This window comes from Condylura cristata, unplaced genomic scaffold (genome assembly GCF_000260355.1).
Source record: "Condylura cristata isolate star-nosed mole 26May11 unplaced genomic scaffold, ConCri1.0 scaffold00015, whole genome shotgun sequence".
Taxonomy (NCBI): domain Eukaryota; kingdom Metazoa; phylum Chordata; class Mammalia; order Eulipotyphla; family Talpidae; genus Condylura; species Condylura cristata.
In genome coordinates, this window is record NW_004567116.1 from 33,005,933 (window position 1) to 33,027,112 (window position 21,180).

Consider the following 21,180-nt stretch of genomic DNA (forward strand, 5'->3'; position numbering starts at 1 on the left):
TTTATTAACAGAGTTTGTTTTATTCTTTTTTTTTCCTTTTATAGCTCCTACCTCCTCTCTAGAATCCTCCAGTAGCATAGAACAAGAAAAGTACTTGCAAGCCTTACTGAATGCAGTTTCCGTCCATCAAAAACTCAATGGCAGTAACACTCTTACTGTCAGGCCAGCATTTGCTCTGTCTCCAGGTAAGATTCCACAGTACTTTTCTTGTTGACAACTATAAAAAAAATCTGATTTATTCGTAGGGTTAGTCCCTTCAGTTATTTGCTCTGTTCCTTTCACCATGATGCTCCTTCTACTTAAAAATCAGAGCAACACTTAATTTCTAATAAATAACAAATTAGAGATATAATTATTTTCTTTTTAAAAGAGCAGGGGAGGAGGTGGGAACATAAAACCATATTTTTGTTTTTCTCCTAGAATTTGTATATTTGTTAAAATTATAAGTTTGAAATTCCCAAAATTTCCACAGCCTTTTATAACTTGCAGTACAGTTTGTTTTCACTAGATTTGGATAAAGCAATTAAGACTTGTACTAATATTCTGTTTCAGTTATCATGTGATGGAACCCCAAAGGGTTCATATAGAGGTAACCCTAATGTGTCAGACACAGGAGCATGTGACTTGAAAAGTTGGTCTCCTTGGCTTAATCAGCTATTTGAATTAGCTCAACATAAGCAGAAGTGGCTTTTCTTGAAAAGTGACACCATGCATGCCTTGCTTCATTTATCATTAAATTCTCTGATTGCACTTGCCAAACCTAACTCTCTATAATCTTGCAAATGTGTGTATCTCCGAGGAAATAGTAACAGTGCTTTGTTATCTCTATTAAAGCTTTGGGTACTTAAAAAGTACAATGTTTGGCAGCAATTAGACATGCTACACATGAAGATAACTTTTTGTCATTTGAGTAATATTAACCCAAACGACATGGTTTTTGTTCTTCTTTTTGGCTGACTTTAGGGACTGAAAGGAGGACTTCAAGAGTGTCCACTGTGCTTAAGCAGGTAGTGCCAGGACATTTGGATGTAAACCCATCCAATAGCTTTGCTCGAGGAGGTTAGTAAGACTGATTTTATAAATGAGCACTGATTCAACTTTAAAAAAAGATAACTTCCTCTAGATAGTGATACCTTAAATCAACTAATTATGGTTGAAATTGTTCTTGATTACCCTTTTCTAAATAAATTATCAAAGTTATTGCTAGTATGGTCATAGATGAATTTGGGCCTTATGGGACAAGGGGTATAATCATTGCTGAAATCATACATACTAATGAGTTTGGCAGTACTGGGAGGTGTGGGGAGGGGGAAGCATTTAAAAGGTGCGTCAGTCCTGGGAGTAGTACTCCATGATGCTTCTGATTTGCAATGCAGCAGGACTGATCACAGAAACATAACCAGTTAGGGAGAAGTGATCCTAGATGCATGGGCTTTGCTTCCAATACCTTTTCAACTCCTGTTTCCTGAAATGGTAATATGGAAGATAGAGAATCATATTCATACCACTCTTTCTGCTCTGGAGTGGCTGCTGGTATGAGAAAATATAGGCTTTGTGTTGGCTCTCTTTGCTCCCAATGATCTGCTTTGACTGCTGGAGATTTATGTGAGATTCCTTTACTTTTCAAATGAAATTCCAGACACCAGTTAATTATGATTGTAAAGTTCTAGTGATTCACAGTAAAGTTAAAGAATCTTAGACTCTCCTTGCACTCCCATGCAGTGTTGAATCCCCATGAAAACACACCAAGGGAATGATTATGGTTCTGTTAGCACATCATCAGTAATAAGAAATTCCTTTCTTCCAAAAGTTGTCTCTTGCATTTATAGCAACTTATTAGAAAACTCTTTTTCTAGAAAAAGGAACCCTATCTGTTTGTTATTCTGCATTCCACATTTATACCTAAAATTTAAAAAAAAAAAATAGTAAACAGTCCTGGTTTAAAAGAAAAGCTTTCTTACATTGATCTAAAATATATACTACCGTATAAATTTTTATTGGCCCTACCTTAACATTCCAAAGTTAAAGAATACTTCTAATCCCATGTTACTACAATCCTTACATTTAAAAATTGTTTTTATGTTTTCTCTTTGAGAACTTCAGTTTATTCTATCCCCAATTAAAATGGTTACAGTCCCAGTCCCTCACTATCCTTGTCATTCTGTGGACTCTCCAAAGAACTGAAATTTGTACCAGGCTGATTTCATTAGATATGGGAAATAGCCACTTTACTAGATTAATCTGTATTTCAGTTAATATTGTTTGAGGTCCTTTTGCCTGCTTCATATGTCCTATTGTTCTTAACAATATACTAGCCTTGAAGGTTGATTTTTGGACCTAAATATACTATGTAATATACTATGTAATATACCTTCAAAGTTTTATCTTTTTTAATATGGACTATTGTTCTCAAACTTTTGATCATGTCTACCAGTAGGATAATACCAGTAAGAAGCTGTTTTTCCAGCTTCTTGTCATTCATAGATTTGATCACTACTCTCCTGTGGTTTGTTGTTTTAGAAACAATGTTGAACAGGCCAAAGGGCAAAAGCCAGCATCAAAATAATACATCAGCCTTTCTGAAGAAAGAAACGCCCAGCTAACTTATACTGGCTGATTTCTTCTAAAACTCTCCTGGCCCACATTTCTCAGTCTCTTTGTAATCCAGTGTTTGCTGGATTCAAACTCTGTATCACAAAAGTTTTTAGCAATTAGTGCATTTTCCTAAGTAATTGTAAATAGTTCATTAACAGTACATTCTAGAATTTGGTTCAGAATAAAAATACAGGTTATGTTTTACAAAATCCACATTCTTCCCTTTTGAAAAAACCAAGTTATTACTTCTGGTAGTCAATCTTATTGGTTCTTTGGATTTCCTTTCCCTACCTCATCAGAACTTTCTGCAATTGTGGAATTGCCTAAAAGCTTTCAACCTCCTTCATTCCTCTAATTACTTTTTTCAGGATTTATCATTAGAACACTTTGCTTGGGCTGTTTAAGAAAGAGCCACAAACTAGAAGTTTAAAACAACTATTGCTTCACAGTTCTGGAGACTAGAATTTCAACATTAAGGTTTCATAGAATTAATTCCTTCTGAGGGTTCCAATAGTTGCTGACAGTCGTCAGCATCCCTTTTTAAGTTTCTTCATTCCTTTCATTGTCATAGAATCTACGGTTTCCTTCTTACATTATTTGTGCATGTGCCTTTCTTACTCCAAGACAGAGTTTACATTGACCTTCACCATTTTTTTTTCTTTTTTTTTTCAGTCTGGGTGATAAGTTTGCATTCAGCATATATGTTAATGTGTTACTAAGGAAGGGAAAGCAACCTTTTTACACAAGAACCAGTAGTTATAAATAGATCACATTTTCACTTAAAAATAAATAACTTCTGAGACTCATTAGGAAAGCACATATAGAAATATTCTCTTGAGTAGAAAAATGCTATGGAAAAACTGATACTGCCTCTTACATAGAAAAATATAGTAGCTGAGAGTATATTTGAGAAACAGCCACTGGAGTTAGCTTTTTAACTTTCATCCTTCACATTTCCATGGTGCTTAGAGTTCTTCTACATTTGTTAATTTACCCTTGAAATAACCTCTAGAGCATTTATCTTAAGGGGTTTTAAGAGTAGCAGTGACTTGGCCATGATCACTTAGCAAACAGAAGTATAACTGGCTAGGATTAGGCCATTTCAGTTCAGTGATCACTAAACATAACTTGTAGCTCATGCACTGTGCTGAACATAAAGACACATGGATAATAGTACCCCATTTCAACATGCAACCTAAGCATCTCTTTACTTTCTCTCCTTTGTTCAATCTGAACAAAGTGGAATGAATATCTCCAGTGTTTAGGACTAAACACTCATGCTCTGAACATCCCCCTGATGAGAACTTACTCATCACTTCTTCCCCAAAGCACTGCCCCTTAGCTAGTTCCTGCTGGACCGACCATTGGTTGCTTAAATGACAAAAGACTGAGAATTTGATTTCATTACATTCAAATTGAAACCACAACCTGTAAATTCTAAAATAGAGACAAGTAAATCAAATAAACTGGCTCATAATACTCTCAGTTCTATTTTTATTATTATGGTTATTTTAGCAGAGTATTAGGCATCAGGATTAATTTTAGAAGTCTACATTTGAATTCAAGTTAAACTGGTTTGCTCCTCCCTGGCCAAAGAAGCTAGAGGACATAGCCTCTAGGTCTAGGCCAGTGACTTTCCAAACTTTGTGATCATGGCTCAAAGTAAGAAATATATCTATGTATATATACATACTCATTATGATTCAGAAGGGTTATAATCATCTATATGCATCTATATTTCTAATCTGTTTACATCATTATTAAAAAAAAAAAGTGAATCTACTAAAATGATTTCGTAGACCACTAAGAAGGACCCTGCAGTTTGGAAAAACACAAACTCCAGTTCAGTGTTACATGTTCAGAACTAGTATTTGACACCTAAGAATCCTTCAGGAAGATTAGTAGACATTACTGCTACTGATGCAGTAATGTAAAGCATTTAGTTAACATGACTGCCACATAGGGTTATAGCTCTCAAAGGCCTCTCCTAACCCCAAATCAGTACAGACCATTTTCTCATTGCTGATTTTCTGCAACATGATACTTTGCATTTTTTTTCACTACTGAGCCTCTGTTTGAGGAAGTGCTTAATTGTTTTTTAATTTAATACTCTTTCTGAGCAAATAATTAAAGATGCAGTAGGGACCACAACAATTTACAAGGTATTTTCAAAAAGAAAACATCAGCAAATGTTTTGAGTACCTATACTATCAGGCTTTGCACAAATACAAGAATAAATGTGATTAAGGCCCTGTCCTTTGGAGTATACAATCTAGTAAAATTAAAATGTGGAAATAATCACAGTGCAGTGTGATCAGAGTTCAAATAGAGATCCCTGCAACTCTGGGGACAATAAGGAATGCTTTTCAGAGGCGTTCACAGTGTTCTGGAATCTTAAAGGATAAGTAGGAGTTTGTTGGGTGACGAAAGATTTAGGAGAAATCATTCCAGGAAGAAGGGCTAGCATAAAAATGTATGATATATTTAAGAGACAGTGGCTGAGAATCAGGAAGCAACCTCTTAAATATGTGCCATATTACAATAGGAAAATTCAAAACCTTGGCAGGAAGAAGAGCAGTCAGCTAGCACAAAGGAGGCCTTGTGCCTTTGCCATGTCTTTCCAGGCGTTTGTTCTGTCTTGCTAGTTTTTTTTGCATTCTTGTGCATTCAGCCAGTGCTGTGCATCCTTTCTGGCTTCCCTTGACCTCTAAAGCCATCAATGTCCTTCCTGCTTCCATAGCAGCAGGGCAGGTCATGTCATATTTTATGTAACTTTGGAATGTGTGGCTCACTAATACTGGCTTCAAAGTTTTAATCCTGAATATGGAGTCATTTTCTTTAATTAACAAGAGCAATTCCTTTGCTCCGAAAATAGATGATAGTTTCTGCTCACTATTTTTGTTACTACCAGGTAAATTTGCCATATTCATGAAGCAATTTCTTTCTGTTGGGGGAAAAAAAACTATTACTCAAATTACAAAAGTATCATATCTAATACTGCCGATCATTTTGGTAAAGTAGGAATTTTGGAAGAAATCATCAATCATCACAAGCTATATTCTTTGTGGCATTAGGTATTGTCACTGGACCACAAATGTTTGCTGCTTTTTACTATCTATAATAGTATGGTTAATAACTGTAAATTCTGTAAAGTATAAAATGAAAATAGTGTGGCAATGCTTAATGCTTTACTGCAAAAAATGCCCTTAGTTATTCCAAATGGTTGCTAGAACTTCATTGTTTTCTGGTGTGATAACTGTGCTCAAAGAATAAGTGTGTTGTACAATATGTAGCATTTACCAATCTGCCTCCTTAAATACTAGGCCAGTGAATTCCTAACATTAACCCTCCCCAATTTCTTAATTTTATTATATAAATTTGCTTTTCATCAAATGATAATCTTTAAAAGCTTAATCCATTTGGTATAATTCTTTAGTGGCACTCTGCTGTGCTGTCCATTTCATTGTGCTTATAATATTTATAAACTGGTGCTGAAATTTCATTTAACAGGCACTCAGTTCATCTTGTGTGTGTGTGTTACTGTGTGGCTTTGGTTAATTAAATCATTTACTTTTATTACGTTTACTTTTTCCCCTATGCTAACTTAATTTACAAAATGAAATAACCTATTCTTCTGTTACACAATTTGCTCTGATGTTTGCTGCTATATACATTTCATCCCTCCTTCTGTCTTTAATCTTGCCAACCAGTGCATGGGTACAGAGATAAATGTTTTACTCAGTCAAATTCCAAATCTTCAACTAAGGGAAGAGTCCATAATGAAGGTACTGTATTATCTGTCCTGATGTGTCACTCTTTCTAACCATTTTCATATGTGATACAGGTGACTTTTTTCACATTTGTTTGTCAAATTTTATCCTTTTTTCTCATCTACATTCTGAATTTTCTGATTTCACTTACCAAAAAATAATATTAAGAAAATTCATGTGTTATATAGAAAGATTCATCCATGTTAAGCAGTTATCATCTATAAATCTTTTCTAGAGAACTGGTCTCCTGACCATATAAATGCTTATATAAAGAGAAGCAAATGTGACATTATGGTGATTTCTAGTCACCTAGAAACATGGCTTCATTTAACATTTAGCAAACATTAAAATTTTTTCAAAGAAGCTTTCCAAATCTAGACAAGAAACCCATCTTTGGGGAAGCAGTTGGCAAAATGATGACCACTGTTCACTGGGATGAACACTACAACTTGCAGGCTCTTTATAAGAGGCTCTGTTTTGAGTCTACTATAGAACTTGTCAAATTCAAGACTTATGCTACTTAAGTTTCACTTGCATATAGAAAATACTCTATTTAATATTATTAAGGTTAATTTATAACATGAGCTTCTTAGCTTGGCCTTTCCCTTAGAAAACATTTGCTTTTGACTATAAACTTTAAATGAAACCTCCTCACATGCAATGAAATGCACATTGTTAACATAATTTCTCACTTTTTCATGGATTTGGGGGGGTTAGTAATAGAAATCATGTTCAAAATTACATCATTTTGGCATACACTTTAATTCTAAATCCAGCCTCAGCTTTTAGTTGGTTTAATATATTTCTGCTTTATTTCTTGAGAAAGTATTGAATAAACTGAATAAAGCCCTGAGAAATTGAGTTACTGCTGTTATTCTCCCTCAGCTTCATTAGTGCCTCCACCACTAATGGTGAACTCTTTATGATTTCACATTTACTATAAATACTATATTTACATCAAAATACAGAAATAGAATCGACAGAAATAGAATAGACTTCTGAGCCTAAGATGATGTGATTTTGAAATTCGTTAATGAATAATGCTTTTAATATTGCAAAAGTAAATATCAAGTGAGCAGTATGACCGATTACTTTAATTGGATAGTACCTCTAGAACTGTATCTACAGAGCATGCATCTTTTTCCCTTCAATGGTCTTTCCAAATTAGATTATCTCACTCAATTACTTTGACTTTTGTAAAGGTGTCTGGGCAAGTCTTCGCTCCAGCACTCGCTTGATCAGCTCTCCAACATCCTTCATTGATGTTGGTGCCCGGCTGGCAGGCAAGGATCACTCAGCCTCCATTAGTAACAGCGCCTATCTGCAAAACCAGCTCTTGAAACGCCAAGCCGCCCTTTATATATTTGGTGAGAAGTCACAAATTAGGGTAAGACTTCTTTTTCTAACTTAGAAACTGTGTAGATACACTTTACAATTTAGAAAACTCATCTCAAAGGAATTTTAACTTGTATGTATATTTGCTGCATATGTTTATATATGTATTACATGCATAATTATTAGCAATGAATATAATATGTATATGGTAAAAAAAAAGTCAGCATAAACATCAGGCATGCTAAGACTTATGCATACGAAAAAGAAATAAGGTTTATTCAGGCTTTGTTTTCCAGTCTTAGTATAGATTCACATGGAAGCTGAACTAACAAAACAAATGGTTTTGTTATTATAAATATTGGGAAACTTTGGGAAGGTAGAAAGAAGAGTGAAAAGAAAATAACCTGACTATAGGTAGAGGCAAGGGAAGGCCAAGGCTATGTTTTCTATACTTTAAATCTTTATAAGACTGTATTTACATGTGATGATACTTATCAGAAAATTCAAAATATAATTATGCCAAAGAACTTCACTATGCTTAAATCTCATAAATTATAGTCTTTTCCTCCAAAGGCAACAGTCTTTTTGCAACTGGCACTGTTACAAAATATCAGTGTTTCATTACTACTGACAGATGTATAGGAAATAAAAGTATTTTACTCAGAAGTCGTCCAGTGTCCATCAACACTGGACAGTCTAGACTTTCAACTGAACTGTGGAGCCTGAGGCTGTGAACAGGATCCCACATGCTTGGCCCCGAAGAAGCCACAGACAGAACTCCCCTGTGGCATACTGGTTTTGCTGTCTCTCCTCCCACTGGACAGACTGCTGCAATCACTTAGTCATCAAGCATTTAGGGCAAAGGGTATGAAACTGCTAGTCGGTGCTTAGTTTTTTAATGTGCACACTTTGGCCTTCTGATACAGCAGACAGTAGCAACGCAGGGTTGCCTACACAGCTGCCTTGGCATCAATATCTTGTCCAGAACACAGACTTTCCACACTTGAACACACCACTTGTTTCTGATCTGAATCACTCCCTGAGATTTAGCTCCTGAATATTCACCTGCCATTCCTTTCACATCTAAGTCTTCAGATTAGTGCTTTGATCATGTATACATGAATAAGATTGACCATCCCTCCCTTCTTTCTTTCATCCAATAAAGTATTAGCTATTATATTTTACAGCTAATGTGTTACATTGTAGCTAGCACAGTACTCTTTAATTGCAGCTCCACAACTTTTATCCTAGTAGGAATGCAAATAAGTAACTCATTCTAAATAATCGAATTGGCCTTTTTTAAACTACACCTTGAGTAGTACCTTATTACTGAGTAACATTCCTGTGACCTAACATTGTGTCTCAACACTAGGAAAGGAATCTATTTACCTGAAAAGTAAACTGCCTTTTATCTAAGTTTTATAAAAGGAAGGACTTACAAGAGAAAGAATGTAGGAGAATATGTAACATCATGTTTCCATGTGTATAATAGTCTTCATAACTATTTTAATATATAGTGGTGAATGTTTACCTTCTTATCAATATTACATAGAAAATAAAACAGTCACATAGTTGCAAAACATGTAATACATTTTACTAGAAAAGTATATGAACCAGCAATTTGGGCAGAATGTGAAGAGTGGAAAGAGGAGAAAATTCTTTTTTTGGCAGAAGTCAGAACTCTAGGCATCCAGATTATCCAAGTAAAACATACATACCAGTGGGCTATCAATTTAGCACTATTTAAAGATATAATGATAAAAGTGCTAAAATAGGTATATGTGGCATAGTGGGTGAAAAAAATATTGCCTCAAAGCTAGAATTTATGTAAATAAGAGTTACCAGTGTTAGTATAGTGAAATCATGATGTTTATTTTCTTCCCAATAGTCATCTCTACTTTTTTTCACTTTACAATGAATGTTTTACTTAATATTTGTATGTCTAAAATTTTTACTGATAATGTGCACCTTAGGGAGACTTCAGTCTAGAAAACATGATTAATACATGACATATGTCTTAGATATTTTATTATACTTTAATCATACTTTCTAGACTTCCAGGTTTATGACCTTTCTCAGCTTATGTAAATCCCACCAGTTCCCAGCTTACTTGTACATCTTTAAAGTTATCAGAATTACAGCTAGCCAACTCAAACCACTATACCTATTGACTGACTTCTTCCACATTTACCACACAAGATTGACACATTTACCACACAAGATTGACTTTCATATCTGTTGAGACCTTCTGCAACTATTTGGTTTCATATAACTATATATCACTAAATATTGCTCATTGAAAATAATGTCCTATGGTTCTCTGCATTTTCACCCACAGAACTTCAAATTAGAGTTTGCTTTAAATTGTGAATTTGTTCCTGTTGAATTTCATGACATCCGACAAGTGAAAGCCAGTTTTAAAAAGCTAATGAGGGCTTGTATCCCAAGTACCATCCCTACTGATTCAGAAGTGACCTTCCTGAAAGCCCTGGGAGACTCTGAGTGGTTCCCACAGGTAACGTCTGAAGGAATTTGTCTTATAACTCAAGGAAAAGGAAGCCCAAGTGAATATACAGAATTGACATTTGAGATAAAAATGTGTTTCCCCCATTGCCTGGTTCTTCCCTTTATTGTGTATCCTCTATGAAGGCCTTTCATACAAGAGATGAGGTGGTAGAATTTCTGTAATTGAAAGCTTGGTTTCCACAGGATGCTACAAAGAAGATAATGTTAGGTGGAACCTTCCTGATATATCATAACTTATCTACATTTATGGTCTCTGCTCTATTGTAAGCACAGAAAGAATCAAGAACAGACACAATTTTTAGATGACTCAAAGTCTTTCCCTTTCTCACCCTCTATTTGTCTCTGTTAGTATGTCTAGATATCCTAAAAGTTATACAGATACTGGAAAAACCAGTGTCATCATCTTCAGCTAAGTCAAACCTGGGATGTTTTTAATTGAACTTCTGTTGAGAAGTTTAGGGGAAATGGTTATACCAGCACACATACACACACACACACACACACACACACACTTCTTAAAAACCACAAAAAGAAAAATATGACATGCATGTTTCAGAATTTGACCAAGAGCACCTTGGTAGGATAGCCTTGCCTTTTAGACCACTCGTGCTATGTCCATTATTCCTTCTCCCTCTGTAGGACCTCTAGGCCCTCTCATCCCCTCTAGCCTCACCCCAATCTACCTCTGAGTCTTCTGCCTCTCGTGGGAAACAACCCCCTTTTCTCAAGACATTGGAGTAAAAGGCACCAAAACAAACAGAAACTGATATGGTTACCCAGAGCAATGACAATTCTCAAGGTACTTAAACTATGGAAAAACACAGCCACATATACAATTAAGTCAGTATCAGGGTGTGTCAATTACCACTAAAGAAATTCAGGACACTTTACTCATGGAAGGAACTGATCAATACCTACTTCTGTCCCTTAGCTATGGATGAGCTCCTACTCCAAACTGTCCACACAACCCATCCTATGTGTTTTTGGTACATTCTGTTCTCTGCTCTTTACTCCAAAATAGTAGACCCATATCACAAGTTCACAAGTTAGGGACTAAAAATAATTGAAAATATTGTTCCACTTGTGATATTGGCATTTTAAAAATTCTTAGAGCAAATGCTGAGCCCAAGGGAATTAGCTCCAATAATAACAATGCTATAGAAACAATGGGAGATTTCCATTGCTGGAGAGGATGACCTCTGCTTTGTTCCTTATGTAAAATAGCCTAGCTCTGCTTAAAATATAAGGAAAGGAGCAATGTTTTGTTTTTTAATTCAGAAATTCATTCTACAAATTATGCCATACTGCTTAACATTTTTAATTAGAATATCACAAACTTAGTTTGTAAATGTATTTGTTTTGCTTATATCCTAATTGTTCATTTGGGACTTATGTCCATTTACTTGACTTAAAAAAAGTTCAGCACAAATATAAGTTTTCTTTCCATTTAATACACTGTAAAAATCCCTGAAACTTTTCCTCTTTGAAAAGTATAATTCAGTGTTTTTAGTATATTTGCAAAGTTATACAACCAGCCATACTATCAAATTCCAGATAATATAACTGAAATAGACTTTATTACAGAAAAATAATTTTTAAGCCAAATAATCATGTTTGGAGACCACTTCGAATTTTTTTTTTTTACTTTTGGGACAATCATATAAGTTCTATTTCATTATATGTCACTTGAACACTTAGAATGGGGCATTGATCTAATTTTGGCAAAGAACTTTAAAACATTATGTGGTTATTTTTTTCCAGAATATTCAATCCCTAACTTGTTTGATTATCTAAGGTTAATAGCAAGTCTCTGTTCCTGATGCTAGAGAGCAATTGGTCTCATTGTGACTTCCTTTTTCTTAGCTTCACAGGATAATGCAGCTGGCTTTGGTTGTGTCAGAAGTGCTTGAAAATGGTTCCTCAGTTTTGATCTGTTTGGAAGAAGGCTGGGACATCACTGCACAAGTAAACTGTTACCCATTTTTGTATTTGTATTTCAGTTAAGTTTTGCAGGTGTATCTTTTATATAATAACTTTTATATAATAACTAATAAGTTTATTGACAGAAAGTCCTATGTCACTTTCCCTAGCTCTCCATAAGCCTCTGCTTTATTCCAGTGTGAAAAGAAATGTGTATAAAGTACAGTAAGGCCTACTAAAAGAAAAGATGTAAGTTTGAACTGATTCTCTTAATTAGACTAAAAAGCCACTTATCACACCAGCAAAGTAAAGATTAAAATCTTAATTCCCTGAAAGAAAATGTGACCAAAATGAATAAGTTAAGTTCTTCATACTTTACAGTAAAATTTAATTTGATTGGCTGAAAATTTGCTGCTCTGGTAACTTTGCTTGTAAACGAGCTATTATCAAAAGAAAGTGCTTTGTCTTAGGAGTAAAATTTTTTTTCAGGACTAAAAGTAAGAAGATTCCATTCTGTTTGTGCCCTAGGTGACATCCCTGGTTCAGTTACTCAGTGATCCCTTTTATAGGACCATTGAAGGCTTCCGGATGTTGGTTGAAAAAGAGTGGCTCTCTTTTGGTCATAAATTCAGTCAGCGGAGCAGTTTGACCCTCAACTGTCAGGGTAGCGGTTTTGCTCCAATTTTCCTACAATTTTTAGACTGTGTACACCAGGTAAGTAGAGCAACTTAAAATTGACTTGATATGAAACTAGCCTTATTGAGCACTGAAGTGTTGTGCCAGGTACCTTTTATGTCATAATTCTGTTGTACTCCTCTGAAAGACTTACTGAAATCATAGCAGTAGATTCCTAGGAGTAGAGAAGAAACAGATCTTGTTGGCTTCAGAAACTAAGACAGGTGAACTGCTATTGAGCCCATGTGAATTGCCAGCCACCAGGAAGAAGGCTTATTCTCTCTATCCTAGGATAGAGGAAAGTCCCTACATAATAAAAGTGCCTGAAATATGAGCACATGATCTTCCCAGTTTCAGAGAACCCCTGCCTGTGCCTAGGAATATAAAAGGTAGAGAAAGAATAAGGGTCCATGAAAACACTGACTTAGTTCAACTGGGTGACCTAGTCAGTGGACTCAGGGGTGGAGATGTGAGTATTCTAGATTCCCTTCTACCTTCATCTCAGGCATCAAACATTTACTTCCTCTTAGGGCCTTGGGCAGGATTGGGCGGCCCTGGGTATACAAGTTGAAAGTTTTGGTGTCAGTGGCTAAATTGAACTAGGAAAAGTAGTTCATCTGTACCACAACAATGAATGGGTTCTGATGTGACAAACATATTTGTGGGAACAGTGAGCTTCTGAAATACATTGACCTTCAAATACCTGTTGGAAGAAAAGGTGGGAAATGTTACCAGAAACTAGGTCTTCTGATGAAGTAAGTTGGTATATGACTGTATTGTTTGTTAGTCACTTGATCTCTTTTTATGTGTTTCAAGTGTGTAAATCATAGTTTAGTATATTTAGCTGTGCAATTAACATCAATTTAAAACATTCTATCACTCAAAAAAAACTTCATAACCGTTAGCAGATTTTTTGGCAACAAACAATCTTGTTTCCTTTTAGAATATTAATATTTTGATTGTACTTCTTTTGGTAAATAGATAAGGAGAAGGTTATAGACCATGGTCTCAGAGAAAGAATGCTTAACAGAGACCAAAAAAGGGAAGCAAGTATCTTTTCCCACTTCTAGACAAGTGCTTTCATGAAGAACTTATTATGCCTTCACTATCTGACTTACTATTAAGTGATGCTTACGAAATGCACTAGGCCATGTCCTGCCTCTTTGCTTCAAACCACAACAGTACAATCATTACCAATATTTATTGACTGCACTGTGGACCAGGAACTATTCTTAACACTATATTCAATTTAGCAATTCTGTGTAACCTTTTTCTGACCCTCTTACTTGTATTTCTAATGAGAAACAAACCAAATGATCAAATTTTGTTATAGTCGTACAACTGAATATTAAACAAAAGGAATGATTGATATATACAACAGTATAGATTAATCTTAAAATTATTGTGAATAGTGAAAAAAAAACATAAAAAGACTACACACTATGTAATTTCATTTTACCAAAAGCAAAACTACAGCGACAAAACAAACTAGTGGTTGCCTAGGAAGAATGGTCAGGGAAAGGACATGAACAAACATCTTAGAGTGAGGGAACTGTTCTGAATCCTGACTGTGATGGCACAGCTACACAGTGACCAAAGCTAGTAAGGCTCAGTAAATTGGAGTTTTAGAAGAAAACAGCAGCTATCTCATTTTTCCAGACAAGAATTTGTTTGTCAGGTGCCTAACTCCCTACTTTCTAGAAGAAGGACTAGCAGTAGTTCCAGGGAATCCCAGTTGAAAGTGTGCAGATATTTAACTTTTTCCATACTATTATCAGTCATAGGCTTCATAACAAGAGTATCTTACTGATAAGTAATAGCTAACTTCAAAAGTTTCTGAATTTTCTTGCCTTGCTACTTTTTCCCTTTCTATTCCGCCCACCTTTTTTTTTTTTTTTTTTTGAACCTTTTAACAATTCCTTTAATTGGGGGCAGAGGTCTGAGTCTGGTTGGATAAACTTAGCTTCAGTTAAATGCACTGTTATGTTAAATGCCTGTGTTCAGATTTATAGACACCTATAGCATTATAGTCAACGAAAGAATCAACTGACAGACAGTGAGGGGTAGAAGGTTCTCATATAAATCATAAATACTGTCCTAACAGATGGGAATATAAATATATGTTCAGTATTGTGTCCCAAGTACAAATAATAATTTGTTGCAGTGTAATGCTTTTATGTTATTGGGTGGGTGGAATGAAGTATGTGGGAGTAAGTAGTTTAAAATGTTAGAAAGTAATGTGTGTCCTATGAGTACCTCTTTGAAGTATAAATCACATTACCATACATAGATGGTAAAACAATATAAAGTACATATAAGAGATATACTCCCAGTTGCTTCATTTCTTGTTTTACTTTAAATGAGGAGGTAAATGTCAAATGTTCTATATAAACAGTTCTGAAATTGAAGGTTTACTTTTAATGAAAGATAATTATTTGTCGGTGAATACCTCACACTCTAGATTTGAAATCAGGTCTCTAGACACTGAACAATATTACTTTCTAGTTATATTTTAATTAAATTCAATATGGTACAAGTTTTTAATATTTAATATATGTTATGTTAACCTTTTTTACTTATCATCTCATATATAATAACCTGAGTACAGAAAAGTCAGGGCAAAACAAGCTGATAACCTTAACTGAAGTATTTAAGAATGCTTGACTATGATAGGTATCTGCTTTGGTGAAGCAAATTATTTTGTCCTGAAGAATGAGTGTTCCTTCAAAACAAGACTAGAAAAGCACAGATAAATAGCATTTCTGACTCTTATAATTATATAAGGTAGAGTCTCGTCATCTCCTATATACTGGTTTTAGACATGAGAAAATTACCTTTCAAGTGAACAGTGGTGCTTTACATGACTGACTTTGACTTTCCCCAAGCAATTCAAATTAGTGCTATCTTCAGTCTCTTGGGGACACAGAAGACAGCTAGACCTAACAACATTAAAATAAGAAAAATGCTAAGTTGCACAGCAGCAATCAAAACTTTCCTGGGTGGAATGTGTTCACTCCTTATTAACTGTTTCTAACATGCTGAATGCCCAAAGGCAGTCCATAAAATATGCCTGGGCTTGTCTAGTAGTACTAATAGAGTTACAAAGAAAACAGATGAAACACTGAACCTAAATTAGAACAGCCTCATGATATAAAAAGTCATTGTTTATGCCAGTATATCCAGGTGTCAGATGAATTTATAAATGCTAGATCACTGTTTCATAATAGCAACATCTGGCAGATTTTTGTTGCTTCTAAAATAAATTGGCTTAGCTCAAGTGATATCATTACATATTTCCTTTTCTTAAAATAGTTGAACCAAATTCAAAAGGATAATCTCCAGAATGCAAACCTTTTTTGTCCAGATGCCATTAAGTACTATGTGAAATTGAAAGGGCTATAAAATGTAATAAAATAAAATTGGACTTTGCTTTCAGAAATTACAGTCATTAAGATATAGCGCTATATAGTGTGCCAACACTTGAAAAACTGTACATATGGCTAAACACATCCTTGAAAAATAAGGATAATCTCCAGAATGCAAACCGTTACCTGAAATTTATTTTATGGGGAAAATACATGCAATATAAGTGAAAACATGAAGTATAAGAAAGCACCTTTACATTTTTTAGGACATTGTAGAAGTTTTTCAATATTACCTAGTTTAAAGGTAAGACAATAACTACTACTTGTTTTTCTCAAAGTAAAAAAGATTTACCTTTAAAGTAAAAAAAAATTTACTCATATTGTAAATTGATACTCTGATCTAGCTTTGTGATAAGAGTCTCAGCACTATGCGTGGTCCTGTTCCAAAGGAAAAAGCAGCCATTTGCCTTTTGAAGATGTGAGTACATGTAAGGAGCTAAACCCCTCACATACAGCTTGGTTTCTCTGAGACTTACCCATTAATATTGGCAAAATAGCTGCAGTTAATGGAGTCACAGTATGACCAGGAGTTTATGGTCTCTGCCTGCTTTCCATTCAGCTGAAAACTGACAAAATATGACAATCCCAGCTCTTTTACAACTATGTATTACACTAAAGCTTTTATATGTAAGCTCATAAAAGAAATCTGAATTTACAGAGAAAACTCATTTTTGATATTTAACAAAGTGCTTCTGTGTGAGTCTACTTAAACATAGATTATTTTCAATAGATACAGTTGACCCTTCATATCCATGAATTCTACCAGCCACAGCTGTTGTTCTTAAACACATTCCCAACAGATTCCAAGGAATAACTGTAGTTAAACTTTTGATTCCTCCCCAGAAATTAACGCATATTTCCAAATGCATGGGCGGGGGTGGGGGGGGACAAAGGAAGGTGCCACTGTGTTCAAGGGTCACTCTGTATATGTCATCTCAGAGAATTTAATTTTATGTAAAGTGACTTGCACACAATTAATGTTTATTAAATCAGTCTGTAAAATAAAAACTACTATTAGCTGCTTATTTTTCAAGGATGTGTTTAGCCATATGTACAGTTTTTCAAGTGCTGGCACCACTATATAGGGCTATATCTTAATGATTGTAATTTCTGAAAGCAAAGTCCAATTTTATTACCTTTTATCCCCAAAATGTTGTTCTTTCATGAGATTTGAGTCATAGCTTACTTTTATAGCCCTTTCAATTTCACAAAGTACTTAATGGCATATAGACAAAAAATAAGACCATATAAATTCATGTTTCTCTAAATTCCATTTCAGATTGCCTTCTTGTAAATAAATGAAATTGGCAAGTTTCAATCCATAAAGGAAAATAAAACTAAAATGCCTCACACAGCTTAGTTTTTTTTTTTTTAATCTTATGGTGTTCAGAGAAATACAGAACATAATCCAGATGATACATGAGAGATCTAAAAACTATTTATAAGCATATTTCAGGAAATTCTTAAAGACTTAATTTATTGTCTGAGATGCCTATTACTGATATTTTGCCTTATTATGTAAAACTTTTGAAGCAGGCTTGGCTTTAGATTTCCAAAATCTGTGGCATCAACAACAAAAAAATGAACCCAAAAGCTGTACTTTGAAAAGACCAGTGAGATCAATTAACCCTCCAACCAAACTGATCAACAAAAGACATAAATTACCAATACTAAACATGAGAAAGGGTGACATCTAAAGATTCCTCTGCTCAACACATCAAGATAACAGAGATCCACACACTGGTACAGCTAAAGGTAGATGTGTTGAAATATACAGAGGCAGCAGGGAACAGTGGAGAGTAGTGTCATGACTGACCCCAGCCTCAGCAGCAGATGCTGCAGTCCAGTGAGCCCAGTACAGAAGCAGTAGGACTTACAGTTGCAGCCTATGGAGCCAGCATTTAAATTTTACAAAGCTACCTCACTGCCATCTGAGCTGTGACAGAGTCCTTGCTCCTAATAAGTCAACCAGCAGTGGCAGTGGGACTTGTAATTCCAAAACCCTCACCATAGCTGCAGTGGTGCTTGTGCTCCAGCTATGGCAGCACATGTCCCCTACATAAAAGGCAGCAGCAGAGACAGTGCCCATAACTCCAACCACCCTTCTCTCCCTACCACAGCTGTGGAGACTGCAACTATAGCAACATCAGGAGCAGCAAGTCACCAGCAACCCTTGAGGCACAAAAAGTGCCAATGAGCATACTGATGACTTCACTGGTAGAGGCATTAAAGGGTGAAAAGTCCAACTCATATACCCAGAAGCAGCCCTGATGGGGGGGGGGGAGAGTTTGTGTTATACTGCCATCTACTAAAAAAAAAAAAAAACAAGAAAAGTTTATCTTATTAGCCTGCTGAACAATAGAGTCAAAGGAAATAAAGCTTTCACTCAGCAAGACTGCTACTTGCTACTTCAAATGCACCTGCAGAAGAACCACCCATCAAACACCATGAAAAATCATGGTAATCTGGGATCACAAAAAGAAACTAACACATCTCCTAAAATAACCTATATACTGATTTCTGATTTATAAAGTCAGAAAAGATAACTGATAAAGAATTCAAAATAGCAGTCATGAAAAATTCACTAAGCCATAAGAAAACTCAGCAAGGGCCCTCCCTGGTGGCACAGCGGATTAAAGCACAACACTAAGAAGCTAAAGCCACTTCAGCATGAGTTCGATCCATGCCTGCCCCAGAGGTGACCCACATGGCATGGCAGACCTCTCCTGACCTGCCCACTGCTCCCCTCAGCAGTGCACTTTGCCAGTCGGTCTGTTCTGCTCCCCACTTTGTCTCTGGTGAATCTTCTCACCACCTCTGCACCTCTGGCCTGTACCCCACCCAGTTCTGTATGCATAAATCAATAAATCTTTAAAAAAAAAAACTCAGACAAATTCAAGGAGCTCAGGGATAAAATTAATGAATAAAAGTACAATACAGAAGAGATTAAACTAAAAACAACCAATTCTGGAGCTAAAGCAGTCAATAAATAAGATGAATGACATTAGAAACCAGTGAAAATAAAGTAGACCATATGAAACAGAATTTGAGAGATTGGAGGAGAAAAAAAACTAAGAATTATTATGTGAGTTTTTAAAACAAAAACCCTATAAGAACCCACAAAACTGTGTGAGAAATTATATATACAAATCCATAAATATAACACCTAAATTATCAGAATGCAAAAATACCTTCTCCAAAACACATTGTATTAAAACTCAAGGACTATAAAAGACATGGGCAGGGGGTGGGAGGGTCATTGCTATTAGCACAGTTATCAGCAGAAACTCTACAGACCAGGAAAGAATAGAATGATCTATTCAGAATAGTGAAAGATAAAAGCTACCAATCAAGAATACTCTATCCAGTAAAGTTATCTTTGAGATATGGATGAGAAATAAAGGATTTCCCAGACAAAGTTGAGGGGGCTCATCATCACTAGACCTGCCATACAAGGAATGTTGAAAGGAACTCTTCTATCTGAAATGAAAAGACAAGTACACAAAACTGAATGAGGTGATTAGTAGGCAAACAGAATCGATGAGTTCCAGCTGTTACAGAATAGAGCATTAAACAATTACACCATAAAAGCTGAACATTAAAAACAATAGCTACTTCAGTTTGTAACAAACTCACAGCATACTGGATGATTTGCATGACAAAAACAAAAGGGGAAGAGGAAAAGGGCAAAACTAATATAGGCAAATGAAAAGATGTCATCAACAGAAAAAAGGACTGTTACCTATGAGATATTTTTATAAATCTCATGGTAACCATGAAAATAATCTAGAGTGAGGACATGAAACAGAAAAAGGGATACTGAGAAAATCATAGAAAATGGTAGTAGTTAAGTCATATATCAGTAATCACCATGAGTGTAAATAAAATGGATTTTTTTTTTTAAAAAGCTACCTTGGGTCTGGCAAAACGGATTGGGACTCAGCATTTCAGGTTGGCCAAGGCCACTTCAAAGCGAGTTCAATCCCTGGCCCCAGAGGTGATCCACATGCAGTGTACTTCGTCTGTCTGCCTGTTCTGCTCCCCACTCTCTCTGGTGAAGCCTCTCACCACCCTTACACCTCTGGCTTGTACCCCAGTTCTGTATACATAAAGAAATAAATCTTTAAAAAACACCTAAATATATGTTGCCTTCAAGGAGACTCACTTCAAAGTCAAACATAGGTTCAACGTGAGTAGTGATATTTAAAGCAGATATAACCATACTTAAAATAGACTTCTAGCCAACATAGATGAGACAAAGGTGAACATCTAAAAGCAGAATACACATTCTTCTCAAATGCACATGGAATATTCAAGACTCAGTTATATATGGGGACACAAACTAAGTCAACAATTTAAAGATTAAGTATCAACCTTTTTTTCCAACCACAGTGGTATGAAACTAAAAGTTAATTATAAGAACAAAGCTAGAAATTTAACAAAATAAGGTTAAATAGGCTACTGAACAACTGTTGGATCAAAAAAAAAATCAACAGAAAAAACACATGAAGACATGAAATCCTATACATAAGTATGGGATGCTAGGAAGGTAGTCCTAGGAGGTAAGTTTCTAGCCATGGAGGCCTACTTCTAGACAAGATAAATCTCAAACTAATCTTGTACATTCCCAAGTCAGTAGAAAGAAGGTCATAGTGTAAATAAATGTATTTGAGACTAAAAAACTCTTAGATCAATAAAACTAAAAGCTGATTCATTGATCAGGTAAATATTAACTAGACTTAGCAAGAAACTAACCTGAATATCTATATGGAGCAAAGTGGACAACCTAGAAGAATTGGGTAAATTCTTAGAAGTATACAACCTTCCACCAAGACTGAATCAGGAAGAAATAAAAAATTTGGGGCCCTCCCTGGTGGCGCAGCAGGTTAAACCACAGCACTGAGAATCTAAAGCCGCTGCTGCATGAGTTCGAT

General features: G+C 35.4%; 1 protein-coding gene across 3 annotated transcripts in view; it reads left to right on the forward strand.

The window, feature by feature from the left end:
* The window catches only part of SBF2 (SET binding factor 2), a 315,525-nt gene that overhangs the window by 270,252 nt on the left and 24,093 nt on the right, over window positions 1-21,180 (forward strand). For 2 of the 3 annotated variants that reach the window (XM_012725460.1, XM_012725461.1), the window contains exons 28-33: window positions 45-185; window positions 964-1,059; window positions 7,568-7,752; window positions 10,039-10,215; window positions 12,090-12,191; window positions 12,675-12,860. In XM_012725460.1, the coding sequence (XP_012580914.1) occupies window positions 45-185; window positions 964-1,059; window positions 7,568-7,752; window positions 10,039-10,215; window positions 12,090-12,191; window positions 12,675-12,860 (887 nt within the window). The remainder of the gene's footprint in view (window positions 1-44; window positions 186-963; window positions 1,060-7,567; window positions 7,753-10,038; window positions 10,216-12,089; window positions 12,192-12,674; window positions 12,861-21,180) is intronic. The other variant, XM_004683051.2, reaches the window with a different exon arrangement.